Source organism: Lissotriton vulgaris, chromosome 4_1 (assembly GCF_964263255.1).
Source record: "Lissotriton vulgaris chromosome 4_1, aLisVul1.2, whole genome shotgun sequence".
NCBI classification, from domain to species: Eukaryota; Metazoa; Chordata; class Amphibia; order Caudata; family Salamandridae; genus Lissotriton; species Lissotriton vulgaris.
Window position 1 is genome coordinate 58,425,240 of NC_141691.1, and position 14,835 is coordinate 58,440,074.

At 48.9% G+C, this 14,835-nt stretch overlaps 1 protein-coding gene and 1 pseudogene across 4 annotated transcripts in view; one reads left to right on the forward strand and one right to left on the reverse strand.

Moving 5' to 3' along the window:
- Positions 1-14,835, reverse strand: part of DLG3 (discs large MAGUK scaffold protein 3) — a 2,000,883-nt gene that overhangs the window by 358,321 nt on the left and 1,627,727 nt on the right. For all 4 annotated transcript variants that reach the window (XM_086918303.1, XM_086918301.1, XM_086918300.1 and 1 more), the window contains one exon: positions 9,980-10,156. In XM_086918303.1, the coding sequence (XP_086774429.1) occupies positions 9,980-10,156 (177 nt within the window). The remainder of the gene's footprint in view (positions 1-9,979; positions 10,157-14,835) is intronic.
- Positions 12,508-13,028, forward strand: LOC147718357 (translocon-associated protein subunit delta pseudogene; annotated as a pseudogene).

Sequence of the window (14,835 nt, forward strand, 5' to 3'; positions counted from 1 at the left end):
GTGAGGGTGAGTGAGGGTGAGTGTGAGGGTGAGTGAGGGTGAGTGTGAGGGTGAGTGAGGGTGAGTGGTTGAGGGTGAGTGAGGGTGAGTGCGGGTGAGGGTGAGTGCGGGTGAGTGAGGGTGAGGGTGAGTGAGGGTGAGGGTGAGTGAGGGTGAGGTGTTGAGGGTGAGTGAGGGTGAGGGGTTGAGGGTGAGTGAGGGTGAGGGGTTGAGGGTGAGTGAGGGTGAGTGGTTGAGGGTGAGTGAGGGTGAGGGTATGTATGTATGTATGTATGTTGAGTTTGAGGGTGAGTGAGGGTGAGGGTGAGTGAGGGTGAGGTGTTGAGGGTGATTGAGGGTGAGGTGTTGAGGGTGAGTGAGGGTGAGGGATTGAGGGTGAGTGAGGGTGAGGGGTTGAGGGTGAGTGAGGGTGAGGGGTTGAGGGTGAGTGAGGGTGAGGGGTTGAGGATGAGTGAGGGTGAGGGATTGAGGGTGAGTGAGGGTGAGGGATTGAGGGTGAGTGAGGGTGAGGGGTTGAGGGTGAGTGAGGGTGAGGGATTGAGGGTGAGTGAGGGTGAGGGGTTGAGGGTGAGTGAGGGTGAGGGATTGAGGGTGAGTGAGGGTGAGGGGTTGAGGGTGAGGGATTGAGGGTGAGTGAGGGTGAGGGGTTGAGGGTGAGTGAGGGTGAGGGATTGAGGGTGAGGGGTTGGTTATTTTACAAAATATTGTGATTTCTACCACTTAATACCCCTACCAATCAGAATTCCTCTCGCTTTTTACTGCCCTTTAAGACTCTCTCATGCGCCCCGCTTGTGGTATAAAGTATTTTAAAATCATATTGTTGGGGAATCTGAAGCGCCCCAAGCCCCTGAAATCCTACTGACCAAGCTACACCCATGGCAAGATATCATAATCATTGGCATAAAGAAACTTGAGGGGGCTCCCCTGCAAGGTACGTGGTCGTGGAGGGCCCCTTCCGGAATAGCCTGCCCCACAACCTCACACGGGCTGCGCGGGGCCAGTGTTACCCACTGGCTATAGTAGTAACACATGACAATCGAGACACCGCATGAATGACGGAAGAGTGAGAATAAATCACTAGGAAGAAAGGCGCTGCGACAATCACCAGGCAACAAATAACTGCAGAATGACTGAGAGCAGTCACCGATTCGAAGCAGCCCCAAAGCAGAAGTACGACTATCTCGCTGTTGTTGATTGTGTTCAACACTCTGTGGCGAGTTAACGAGAACACGACTTCTGTTATTAGGCTAGAGCCTAATGCACCTGAGCAGAAGCAGGCTGAAACAAGATGTGTACCGAAAGAGGCAGCGAGTTAATGAGACCAGGGGGATGTGACTGCAGCGTCAACCCTCCAAGTACCAGGAGGTATCTTCCCTGCCTGGCTTCAGCTGCTGAGATCAGGACTAATGTAGGCAATGCATGCCCGGGGGAAATGAACATCTAGCCAAAACAACCGTCTAACTAGTCACAGAAAAAACAAAATCCCGAACTGCAAACAGGGCCAGGGTGCGATGAAGGTGGCAAAAACATCTCTCTGGAAATGCGTCCGAGCAGCAACCGAGTAAGAAACGAATCCTCTAATCCTTTCACCACAGCAACTAGTGTCAGACTTTGCGAAGCTCACATTTATACAGGAATAGCACAGAGATGCCCGAGGGAATCTCAGCCCTGCCTTTGCTGCTCAGAGGGTTCTGTTTGGAGATGGTGGTGATGCCAGCAGCCACGTGTCATGTCTGTTGCCTTTCCCCTGTCCTGGCCCTTTAGCTGACAGAACTATGCATGCTGGGATTGTTTAACCCAGACTTACCTTACTGAAAGTACAGTTCCATAGCTGAATAAAGTTTTGCAAACTGTAATATTCCAAACTCAATCCGTATCTACCTAGGTTACGGGCGCTTTGGGGTTTTTGACCTTAGGAAAGGAGACCGGTTTATGAAACCAGAAAGGGGTTTGAACTGCCGATAGATAGAGAGGCACAGTTTGAGTCCACCGGGGGCACTGCTGACTGAAGAGAGCACGCTCACCTTGAACTGGGAACGCCAGAAGATTGAATGATAGTGAATAAGAACAATAGTTACTTACCTGTAATCTGTGGTTCTCCAGTATTGGTGTCTTTCATAGATTCACATGCCTGAATCATTCCCCGTCGTCGGAGTGGGAGTCCCACGGTACATAAAAAAGCAATAAAATGCTATAAATATATAGTAATACCAATAGAAATGAACCAGGAAGTAAAACAGCCAATGGTACAGTAGGCAAAAACTTCCCATCTATGACTATCATAGTCATTTTGTATAGTCCAAAATACAGCCAATCAGGCGCCAGCACCCACCAGAATGTTCTCCCCAGAGGCTCAGGCTCTCAGATTTTCTCGCAAGGAGTGAAGGTAAACCATAATAGCCTAGAAAGCCTCTGAGGGGAGGTGGGCGGGTTGCATGTGAATCTATGAAAGACACCAATACTGGAGAACCACAGATTACAGGTAAGTAACTATTGTTCTTCTCCAGTATTAGGGGTGTCTTTCATAGATTCACATGCCTGAATCAGAGTAGCTAGCAGTACATATCTTTGCTGAACAGACGCTCATAACACCCAGCTTGTCAGCTAGTAATGTAAATAACAATGCGAAGTGAATAAACACATATCATATAAAGCATAACATAATGCAATCAAGAAAATATGTGAAAACATAACATAAGAAGCGTCTGACAGCAGAACACAAGGAGGTGGGAAACAGAGGCTCACCTTAATGAAACAGGTTCCGTAGAACAGCTCGACCCACAGAAGTATCAGCCTCGCTGATGGACTCTAGACAGTAATGTCTGGTAAAGGTATGGCGACTTGCCCAAGTCGCCGCCTTGCAGATCTGCTGAAGTGGGACTCCAGCGAATAAGGCCGTAGATGAGGAGACTGCTCTTGTAGAGTGCGCTCTGGGCGCAGATGGTAAAGGTCTCCCAGCCTGTGCATGGCAAAAGGCAATGGCAGCAGAAATCCATCTTGCAATAGTCTGTTTTGATACTGCCTGCCCTTTACGAATCGCACCGTAGGTAATGAACAACTGGTCAGAGGTGCGTACAGCGGAAGTTCTTTGTAGATAGAATTTGAGACATCTTCTAATGTCAAGCGAGTGTAAAGCTCTTTCTGCAGGAGTTTGCGGGTCTGGAAAAAATGATTTAAGAACAACAGGTTCGTTCAGATGAAAATCCGAAGGCACTTTAGGAATGTATTTGGGATTTGTGCGAAGTATGACAGGGAAAGGATGATGAACAGTGAAAGCTTGGATATCACTAACTCTCTTGGCGGATGTTAAGGCTAAAAGCAGTGATACCTTCCATGAAAGATACTTCAAGTCAGCTCGATGGATGGGCTCAAATGGGTGACGCATGAGTTGACCCAGGACCACATTCAGATGCCACAAAGGGGGTGGACGACGTACTGGAGGGAACATTCTAAAGAGACCCTTAAAGAACTGTTGGATAATCCTTGATGAATACAGAGAATTGGACCCATCCTGTCGATATCTGGATATTGCAGCCAGAAATACTTTCAAAGTAGCATGGGACAGACCTGTTCGTGCCAACTGCAAGAAAAAAGGAAGAATTTCCTCAGGCTTTGCCAAAAAGGGGTGAACACCTGCTGAACGGCACCAGATACAGAAGCGTTTCCATTTGAGACTGTAAGTCTTGATGGTTGCGGGCGCTCTAGCTTTGGCCAACACCTCTTTACAGTCTGCTGGGATGTTCAAGTGTGCAAACTCATGGTGTTCAGGAGCCACGCCGCTAATCTCAGCGATGCTGGGTCCGGATGGAAGACTTGACCTTCCTGAACACTGAGCAAGTTCGGGATTGGATGTAACTGAATTGGTTTGCTCTCTGATAGTAGGAGGAGCTCCGTAAACCAATACTGGCGCGGCCATCTGGGCGCGATCAGGATCAGTCGGCAAGGTTCCTTCCTCATCTTCCGCAGAACCCTGGGGACTAACGGAATCGGTGGGAAAGCGTACGCAAACCTCAGGGACCAATCGAGGGAGAATGCATTCCCCAGAGAATTCTTGTGGGGGTGCCAGCTGGCGAAGCTCAGGCATTTGCTGTTGGTACTTGTCGCAAATAGGTCTAGGTCTGGCCAACCCCACTGATGAAAGATGTGGTCCACTGTGTTCTGGTGAAGCTCCCATTCGTGGTTGGTGATTGTGGTCCTGCTGAGTGTTGTGGTCCTGCTGAGTGCATCCGCAAGGACGTTTTCCGTTCCCGGAACATGCACCGCATGCAACTGTACATTGTGGTGAAGAGCCCATGTCCATAATTCCTGCGCCTCTTGAGACAGGAGAAGAGATCGAGTTCCTCCCTGTTTGTTGACGTAGTGCATGCTTGTTGTGTTGTCCGTTCTTATCAACACATTGGTGTTCTGAATGATGGCACAAAACGCCTTGAGGGCAAGAAAAATGGCTCTCAGTTCCAAACGATTGATGTGCCACCGTTTCTGTTGTACAGTCCATTTGCCACTGATCGTGAGGCCTTGCAGATGAGCCCCCCAGCCCTCGAGGGATGCATCTGTAGTGATGGTGAGACTTGGTGGTTCTTGAAGGAACGCATGACCCTGACTGAGATGACACCTCTGTGTCCACCACAGAAGAGACTCTTTCATGAGTGGTGTGATTTGAATGAGGTCCTCGAAAGTGCCTGAAACCTGTTGCCACTGCAGGGCTAGTTCCTCCTGGAGCGGCCTCATTTGAAGCCTGCAATTTGGAAGTAATGGAATACAAGCCGATGCCATCCCCAGAAAGGATTTGTATAGTCGGACAGAAACTGACTTTCTTTGCATGAGATCTTGTGCTAGCCGACTTATTTTCATTTGCCTCTCCTTTGAGACGAAAGCTTTGCATTTGTGAGTGTCCAACATTGCTCCTAAGAATGCTATTCTTTGAGACGATTGCATCTGGGATTTGGAGAAATTTATTGTCAGGCCTAGAGACTGAAACAGGTGGAGACACTGGTGAAGGTGACGTTGAACGGTGCCATGAGAATTGGCCTTTATAAGGCAATCGTCCAGATATGGGAAAATTTGTATTCCCTCCAGCCGGAGGTGCGCAGTTACTGGAGCTAAAACCTTCGTAAAAACTCTTGGAGCTGACCGTAGTCCAAAAGGAAGGACTTTGAATTGGTAGTCCCTGCCAGCCACCCTGAAGCGAAGGAATTTCCTGTGGCGAGGTAGGATGGGGATGTGGAAATATGCATCCTGAAGGTCTAGGGTGACCATGCAATCTCCCGGTGATAAAAGATGCAAAATTTCTTGAAGAGAGAGCATCCGGAATGATAATTTCCTTAGGTATTTGTTTAATGCTCGAAGATCGAGGATCGGGCGCCACTCCCCGTTCTTCTTTCTGATCAGGAAGAACCTGGAGTAAAATCCTAGTCCTCTCATCCTCTGAGGAACGCCCTCGATAGCTCCTTTTTGTATCATCATTTTGATTTGGGTAAACAGCTCCTTCAGGTGAGCTGGAGGCGGGCCCTTTGGCGGTACATTTGGGGGAAATTTTTCGAATTCTAGGGCATGGCCCCTGGCGACAATATCCAGGACCCATTTGTCCGTTGTTATCGACTGCCAATTGGAGTAAAATTTGGAGATTCTTCCGCCAAGTCTTTTGAGAGGGTGAAAAGACGGTGGTGGCAGGTGAAAAATATCATTGTCGCTTGTCCTTGCCGCGGTATGTAGCCCTACCCCTGTTTGGGGTGTATTGAGATCTTTTCTGCCCATAAGACTGGTAGCGCTGATTTTGGTAGCGCTGATTACCCTGACGGTATGAGGATTGCTGATGTTGTTGCTGGTATCCACCTCTATTGAAGGACGTTCCTCGTCCTCTCGCTCCTCGAAAGGGCGGCTTGTGAAATTGTAGAGTGCCTAAGGATTTGGCCGTTTCGGTATCCTTCTTGATAGTCTGTAAGGCCTCCTCTACCTCGGGGCCGAATAAATATTCGCCATCAAATGGCATGTCTAGAACTCGGTTTTGCACTTCCTGTCTAAAGGCAGTGGAACGTAACCACCCCTGTCTACGGAGTACCGCAGCCCCTGCTAATTGGCGAAAACCTGTAGATGCCACATCAACAGCTGAATCAATTATTTCTTCAGAGGTCCTTTGACCTTCATGGAGAATCTGGAGTGCTTCCGCCTTAGATGGCTCAGGGAGTAGATCGATAAATGGTGAGATGTCAGACCACATTTGACGGTCGTAACGACCTAAGATGGCTAATGCGTTGGCAGCACGGACAGTTGTTGCAGCCATGGTGGAAACTCGTTTTCCTATTGAGTCTAGGCGTCTGCCATCTCTATCCGGCGGTGCCGTAACTGCAGAGGACGGATTTCTGGCCCTTTTCTGAGCCGCCTGGACAATTACCGAGTCAAGTTTTGCTTGTCCAATGAGACAGGCAGGCGTCTTGTCTGGAGCTTTATATTTCTTATCAATTCTTGGCAAGACTGGAGGAATGGAAGCCGGCGTTGACATCACCTTAACACCTTCCTTCCAGATGAATTCCACAATGGGTATTGTCTTAATTTGTCGTCTGGGCTGATCTTTAAAATCGTAAAGGAAACATTCTTGTTGAGTATGCTCCATCTTCATATGAAAACGTGCGGTTGCACGCTCCATCAGCAAGTGAAAATTTGCTACATCAACAGGAGGAGAGGCCGACGCAGTCTGAGGAGATGTAGAAGGAGATTGGACCTGATAGTCCTCCCACTCCGATAAATCATCCACTTCTCCTTCCTCCCGTTGGTCGTCATCTTCCGAGGATTGCGGGTCCTCTTCGTGAGCAGGTTGTGGGTGTGAAGGTGGGCACACCGATGGGAGCACGGGTGGAGGCGTTTCCGAAATTGGAGTTGCTTGTCCAGAACCTGCCAATTCCGAAGGTGGAAACCTCCGATAGTAATCGTCCAGCATAAATTGTAAGTTGGATATTAAATCCAAAGGTACTTGACCAACAGGGGTAGTGACCGGCATCGATACCTCAGCAGGAGTGTGAGGATCCTCATATTCATCATCTTGAAGTTTAATATGTAACTCCGATGGACTAGTGGCTTGTCCAAAAGTATTCTGGACCATCTCATTGTCACTGTCAGAATCCAGTAGTTGGTCTGGGACTTCAGAGGACACCTTGTGAGGTGAAACACGCAGGGGTGAAAGCCTCATTACAGTGTTGCGCAGCTGTTCTGCTGCTTGGCGTGGTGTTAAAAACACCGTCGACGGAGACCACACCTGAAGTGCCGTGCATGAGGATAACTGCGGCGTCGGAGGGTTAACTTCCGACGGATTTGTCGTCGACGGATCACCTCTCGTCGACGGGACACTTTTCGGCAACGAAATAGTCGTCGTCGACGGGACACTCGTCGTCGACGGGACACTCTTCGTCGACGGGACACTCTTCGTCGACGGGACACTCTTCGTCGACGGGACACTCTTCGTCGACGGGACACTCTTCGTCGACGGGACACTCTTCGTCGACGGGACACTCTTCGTCGACGGGACACTCTTCGTCGACGGGACACTCTTCGTCGACGGAGCACTCTTCGTCGACGGGACACCCTTCGTCGACGGGACACCCTTCGTCGACGGGACACCCTTCGTCGACGGGACACCCTTCGTCGACGGGACCGTCTTCGTGGACGAGTCACTCCTCGTCGACGGTGGTATTCTCGTCGACGGCGTAGAGCCCGACGACGAGCTCGTCGACGGAGTCTTTTTCGTCGGCGGTAAAGCCTGTAAAGACGTCGACGACGAGGCGTCGACGACGGACGTCGACGAAATAGGCCTCACAGAAACAAAAACCATCGTTGGAGATGCCGTAGACGAGGACATAACCATACTAGGCTTAGGAGATGAAAATGTTACCGTAGATGTCACTGAAGTCGTCGTTCTCGTCGACGAGGAAGCTGAAGAAGACTTCACAGGAGGCGGAGATGAATTCTGTGGTAAAATCCTGTCAGAAGATAGGGGAAGCTTGAGTTTTTTCCCCTTTGAGGAAGCAGAAGCGCCTTCCATGCCCCTGGAGGTGGGGACAGCCTGAGAAGTGGAAGGCTGATCCAGACCTTTAGCAGGTGGTTGTTTTTTAGGCAGCTTAGCCTTGGGAGATGACATTCCCTCAGGCGCAGATCTCTTCCTGGAGGCTGAAGTGGAAGCAGATGTGACACTGCCTACTTCTGAAACAGTATTAGAAGAATCCTTTAGCCTCTTCAACCACAGCAGTAAACGACCCTCTCTATCTCTGAGAGTCTTCTGAGGCATGGTTCTGCAGATTTTACAATCAGAGGCCTGGTGGTCTGGGTAGAGACAATAAATACACTTTTTGTGTGGATCTTTCTCAAAAAGCCGAGGCTTACCACAGCAGTCACAGGCTCTGAAGAGAGATTTCTTTGAAGACATCCTGAAAATAAGACACAGATGAAGTAGAAGTTAGAAAAACTGAGCAGAGCTCAGGGAGACTCCCTTCACACGACGTGCGGTAGAAAATCTGAGAGCCTGAGCCTCTGGGGAGAACATTCTGGTGGGTGCTGGCGCCTGATTGGCTGTATTTTGGACTATACAAAATGACTATGATAGTCATAGATGGGAAGTTTTTGCCTACTGTACCATTGGCTGTTTTACTTCCTGGTTCATTTCTATTGGTATTACTATATATTTATAGCATTTTATTGCTTTTTTATGTACCGTGGGACTCCCACTCCGACGACGGGGAATGATTCAGGCATGTGAATCTATGAAAGACACCCCTAATACTGGAGAATAGGAATTCCCTCTACTGCAAAGTTGTTTTCCCATAAAATGTCAAGGCAGGTTTCAGTGTGAAGGCGCGTGTTCAGTGGGGCAAAACTGGGGCTTACCTGCACAGTCAGCGCGGTCACCATGGTTTTAGACCATGCGGGTTCCCAAGAGTGAATCGAAGTTCTTTCACACTTGCACTGTTTCGGGTGATTTTCTCAAAAATGTGAAAGAAATGTGCACAATTTAAACAAGCCTTTCACCGTAACACGGCGGGCAGGGGAGGGGGCGGAGAGGGGAGAGGTGCGACACGGCAGGCAGGCAGGGGAGGAGAGTAGGAGGAGGAGGGGGGAGGAGAGTAGGGGAGGCACGGCCTAGCGGCAGGCAGGCAGGGGAGGAGAGGAGGAGGGGGGAGGAGAGTAGGGGAGGCACGGCCTAGCGGCCGTGCAATCAAGTAGTGAGGGGGCGGAGCTGGGGGAGGCTGTGAGAGAGAGTAGGCAAGGCTAGCGGCAGGCAGGCAGGGGAGGAGAGGAGGAGGGGGGAGGAGAGTAGGGGAGGCACGGCCTAGCGGCCGTGCAATCAAGTAGTGAGGGGGCGGAGCTGGGGGAGGCTGTGAGAGAGAGTAGGCGGCTGGGGGCATGTGCACGCGCATTTAAGCTCAATGCGCATGCGCATTGAGCTTAAATTTCTCGTGCACTGCAAGGAATCGCCACGATTCCTTGCAGTGTAGATAAAGAACGGATAAGTGCCAATACTCTCGCCTTGCTCGATGCGCATGCGCATCGACAGGCGAGACCTAAAAAGGCAGTCTGAGCATCCAAGGGAAGTTTAAGCCACTTTCTCTCCACCTTGCTGTTCCGAGTTAGAGTACTGCATCACCATGCGGTGGACAGACTATAAGAGGTATAGTGGGGTGTTCAGTGTTAACTGAGTGCACATGTATACTGCAATAATTATTACGGAGGAGTCACTGTTTAACAGGGAATAATTCAAGCATGTGAATCTGTGAAATGCTGTATGCGCTATGAAGATCAAGCATTGGCACACTGCAAGCTACAAAAAGTAATTAGCCTAACAGAAAATATAGCACAATACGCTCTTAAGAGTAACCTGCAGCTAATCAAATCAGATGTAGCCAGGCAAACAGTCACTAGAAAGAAGATCTAACTGCCCCAAACAACAGTCTTGATTAGAGCAACAAACAAAGCCCAATCACGGGCGGAAACGTACCTTTTTTTGCTAGGGATAACTCCTATCTGTTCGCTCTCCCCATGGGGCGTGACTAGTCTTGCCTGCCACCACTCATCGTCTGAAGCATTGATCACATGTAAAATGTCTCCATATGAGAAGCTCAGTCCTTGACTCGGTAGGCAACTGTCTCGTGTCCTATCGTAATCAAACAGAGCCCTGAAAAGAAAGCGAAGGGAAGGTTAGGGGTGCAACATCGACCAAGAGAAACATAGCACAACATAACAAGATCTTTTCCATTTTACAAAAAATAATTCACACGAAGTTTATCAAGGCTCAAAACATTAAGTAGCTAAAATAAATCACATGATCCTAACTTTAAGAAATAACAGCAGTCTACAAGTAACATGGAGGAATGCATTCTTTTTACTCATCAATGCTGTGCAGCAGCTAGCCCCGAGTCGGCTCCATGAAGTCTTTATGAGGGGCCTAGATTAAGTGTTTCATTACAAAAGAGAGAAGAATCACGTTCAAGAAGAAAAAAAAAATCTTTAGAACCACAAATAATAATCTTTTAAAAACCGGTATGTATCTATCTGAAGGCTGCATTAACTGGTTTGTGTGTTCATTACAGAAACAATTCAATTAGTATTCAAATAATTCCCCTCAACTAGAGTTAAAGTAAAACAATAGTGAAGCGATAGAAGAAGAAAAAAAAACATTGGGAGGAAGGTTCCCAAAGTCAGACCGGGGAAGATGAACAGAAAGCAGCACCTTGTGGGTCCAAAAATGCCCTTTCCATGCAAATGAATAAGTCACTTAGCTTTGGTAACAATATATCTGTAAGAAGCATAGGTTAGTTATAGATTCCTTACCTTAGAATTACACACTGAATCTGGAAAGTTTTTCGTCAGCAGTACCCCTGCGGGTCAAAAGGTCAGGTCGGTCGGCTCCGCGTTAGTCATTGGCGTTGTGGTCGCCGTTATGACGTCACAATAGCTACATAAGACACCGCCCTCGTGCACTGATGTCCATACTGTACACAACTTTCCACGCCAGAAGCGCAGAGCCATGCAAGACACTGGGCACTGGTGCACAAAACTAGTGCCCTGAAAGGAAATCCCCAACCCTAGAAGTCAGTTTGCAGAACGGGGAGGATGGGTGGGGTGGTAAGGAATCTAGAACTAACTAATGTTTCTTACAGATATATCATTACTGAAGGTAAGTAACTTGTTCATCTGAAAGAAACGGGTATAGATTCCTTACCTTAGAATAGATACCCCAACAATACCAACCCCAGACCAGAAAGTCCTGGACAACAGAACAGCCAAAGAAGCAGTCTCTCTCGACTTGGCTGTCCAGGCAGTACTGTTTTGTAAACATGTGCAGCAATGTCCACGTAACTGCCTGACAGATGTCATTGAGGGAGACTCCACGTCCCAAAGCAGTGGTAGCTGCCGTCGCCCTTGTGCAATGGGCGCCGAGCCCTACTGGAGGCTCCTTTGCCAAGAATAGCAAGCTTTGATGCACAAAACAACCCATCTAGAGATGGTCTGTTTGTGCGCACCCCGTCCTTTTTTAGCACCCATGCAGCAAACAAAGAACTGGTCATCCACCCGGAATTGCTTAGTGTGATCCAAATAAAATAAAAGAGCACGTTTTGGATCCAGACGGTGGAGCCTCTCTTCCTCTTTGGAAGGATGCAGAGGCGGAAAGAAGGTGGGCAAAGTGATGGTCTGCCAATATGGAAAGGAGTAACCACTTTGGGAAGAAAGGATGGAAGAGTTCTAAGGACAACTTGTCAGGATGGACAGTCAGAAAAGGAGGTTTTGAAGAAAAAGCTTGGAGCTCACTCACCCTGTGGGCAGAGGTGATTGCCACCAGGAAGGCAGGTTTTAAAACCAGAAGCCTGAGAGGACAGTTATGTAGCGGCTCAAAGAGAGCGCACATAAGGTATGTAAGAACCAAGTTCAAGTCCCACTGAGGCATTACGTAGGGAACAGGAGGAAAAAGATGAGTAATGCCCTTAAGGAAGCGATTTACAACTAGGAGACTTGAAAAGAGAAGGCTGATCAGGAAGCCTAAGAAAGGCGGAAATGGCTGAGAGGTAGCCCTTTATAGTGCCCAGAGCAGAGCAGAGCCCTGCTGGGCCAAAGAAAGGAGGAACAAGAGAACCTCAGAAAGAAGGGAAAAAAGGGGATCCACAGCCGTTGCTGCGCACCATGCCACAAATTTGATCCATCTACAGGCGTAAACCGTCTTAGTGGAAGGACGCCTAGGTACAAAGATATCACAGGCTTCAAGAGGCAGGTCACACTACGTCAACTGCTGCCGCTTAATCTCCATGGAAGGAGGTGGAGGCTGGACAGGTTTGGGTGGAGAACCATCCCCTTCTGCTGTGACAGAAGATCCTTCCGAAGAGGCAGTCTGATCAGAGGATCGAAGGCAATGTGTAGCAGCTCGGGTTACCAGACTCTTCATGTCCAATCCGGAGTCACAAGAATGACTTGGGCCCGGGCGCGCCTGATCTTCAGCACTCTGGCCAGAAGGGGTATAGGCGGAAAGCTGCTGGTCGGACATGGCGGGCGCGGTGCGGCTCCTCAGGGCCCTGGCGGCGGTGCTGCTGCTGACTGGCTGCACGGCTGAAACCTGCACAGAGCCGGTGATTGTCCCCTCGTACTACACAACGAATGATGCAGTCATCTCATCCGAAACTGTTTATTGTGGAGATCTCGCTGACCTGCACTCTGGTTCCTATGCAGTTAAATTCATTGACGACGAGTCCTACAGCCTCCTGCGAAAGGCGCAGAGGAACAATGAGGACTTAACTTCCATCACGCCACTCTTCACAGTTAATGTAGACCACAGGGGAGCATGGAACGGGCCTTGGGTGGCCACTGAGGTCTTGGCTGCAGTCATCGGGCTTCTTGTCTACTACACAGCCTTCTGCGCCAAAAGCAACATTCAGGCCTAGAGTGGAGCTGAGCACTGCTTCGGGCTTTTCTGTCCACTGGATACCAAGTCTGTTAAACTAAATTCCAAACCGATGTAAAATATGCCTTATTTTATTGAAATAAAATGTTGTACATAATTTGTCTCCTAAAAAAAAACAAACACAAAAACACAAAAACACAAAAAGACCACAACTCATCTCGTGACAAAAAGCATCGCCAAGCGAGTGCAGCCTTGGAAATTCCAACGGGCAGAATTGCTGACATTGCGCGTTCTCTTCGGTGGAGCAGGGAGCAGGGTGGGATTAGCACACGATATGAGACATGGCATGAAGGGCGGAACGTACCACACGCCCTCAGCGTTTGTCACGCCCCCAGCACACGCCCACAGCACAACGCAGACACGCCCACAAGGGACTACTTTGTTGGCACGGTACTTTTACCTTTTAAATGTATATGGTGGGCGTCTGCATAGTCTATGTCCTTCAGCTGCAACTGCCCTTTCCAACGCTGTATTGGATGTTGTGATTGGTGCTGTGGTCCTGAGATTACCCGCCTCAAGGGTTTGGGCTCTCTCTTTATTATATTAGTATGGATCTGTCTGGCTCCCCCCGTTTGCCTCGTCCCCCCCCCCTCTTTCCAATGGTGTCCCGCAGGGCTCTTCCCGTAGCCCCTTTTGTTTAACATCTTTGTGACTCCCCTGGTTTACCTGGCGGAGTCACTGGGGGCTAGGGTGATGGCCTACGCGGACGACACGCAGCTATTGTTTACCTGGAGAAGGGGTGAGAACTCTGTCAACACGGCTCAGCGCTGTCTTTCTGCGGTGTTTCGCTGGCTGGCCAATGCACAACTCAAGTGTAATGAGGAGAAGTCGGAGGTGCTCTTGTTTGGAGTGTTTCCTGCGGGCTTTAGAACCAAACTTTGGCCCCCGGACTTTCCACCTCCCCAATCAGACAAGGGCCTTGCGAAAAACTTGGGGGTCTGGTTTGAGGAAAATTTGAATTTTGCGACACATGTCAAAAAACTTACAGGGACCTGTTTTGGCATACTAAAAACCCTGCGTAAATTCCTCCCCCTTCTGCCTGCGGAGGCTAAAGAAACAGTAGTTCGGGCACTGATTATGTCTCAGCTGGATTATTCGAACGCACTCTTAGTGGGTTGCCCAGGCTATCTGATAAAAAAATTACAGGTAGTCCAAAATGCGGCTGCTCGTCTCCTTCTGGGTCCTTCTTCCAGGCAGAGCGTGCGGGTCCATCTCCTCCACCTTCACTGGCTCCCAGTTGAGGCTTGCTTGAAATTCAAAATGCTGGCCATTGTCCATCGGGCCTTGTATGGTTTGGGCCCACTTTATCTGCAGAGGCGCTTTTCTTTCTATACTACCACCAGGACTCTGCGGTCCTCGGACCAACTCCTTATTCAGAACCCGCGCTTTTTACGCCTTAGGCTATGTGGCTGCTCTTTCACCCGTAAGGCTGGCACAGCCTGGAATGAGCTTCCTCTCGCCCTCAGGAGGATTTTGGATCCAGTTATCTTTAAAAAGAATCTAAAAACACTTCTGTTCTGAGTCCATTCTTTTAGTGGCTCTTCCTGTTCAGCTAGGGGTGGGGGCTCAGGGTAGCAGCGCCGGGATACTCTGAGTAGCTGTGCGCTTTAGAAATGCAGTGTAACATAACATAACCTAAATGGTAATCATATAAATTTATACTTTTATATGTTAAAAAAAACAAGTCTCATATATAAAAAATCTTTCTCCCAAGAAAATACCATAAATATCTAGGAAAATAAAAAACAGATACAACTTTTTTAAATAAGCATTTTGTCTGAGTGGTTTATGATACACCTGCTTTCAGTATGAGCCTAAGGGAGGACATCTAGTAAATAACTGTAGGTCAGACACGAGTGTTTCTTCTTGAGAATGGTTACTTCCCCCTGTACTCTTGGACCTCA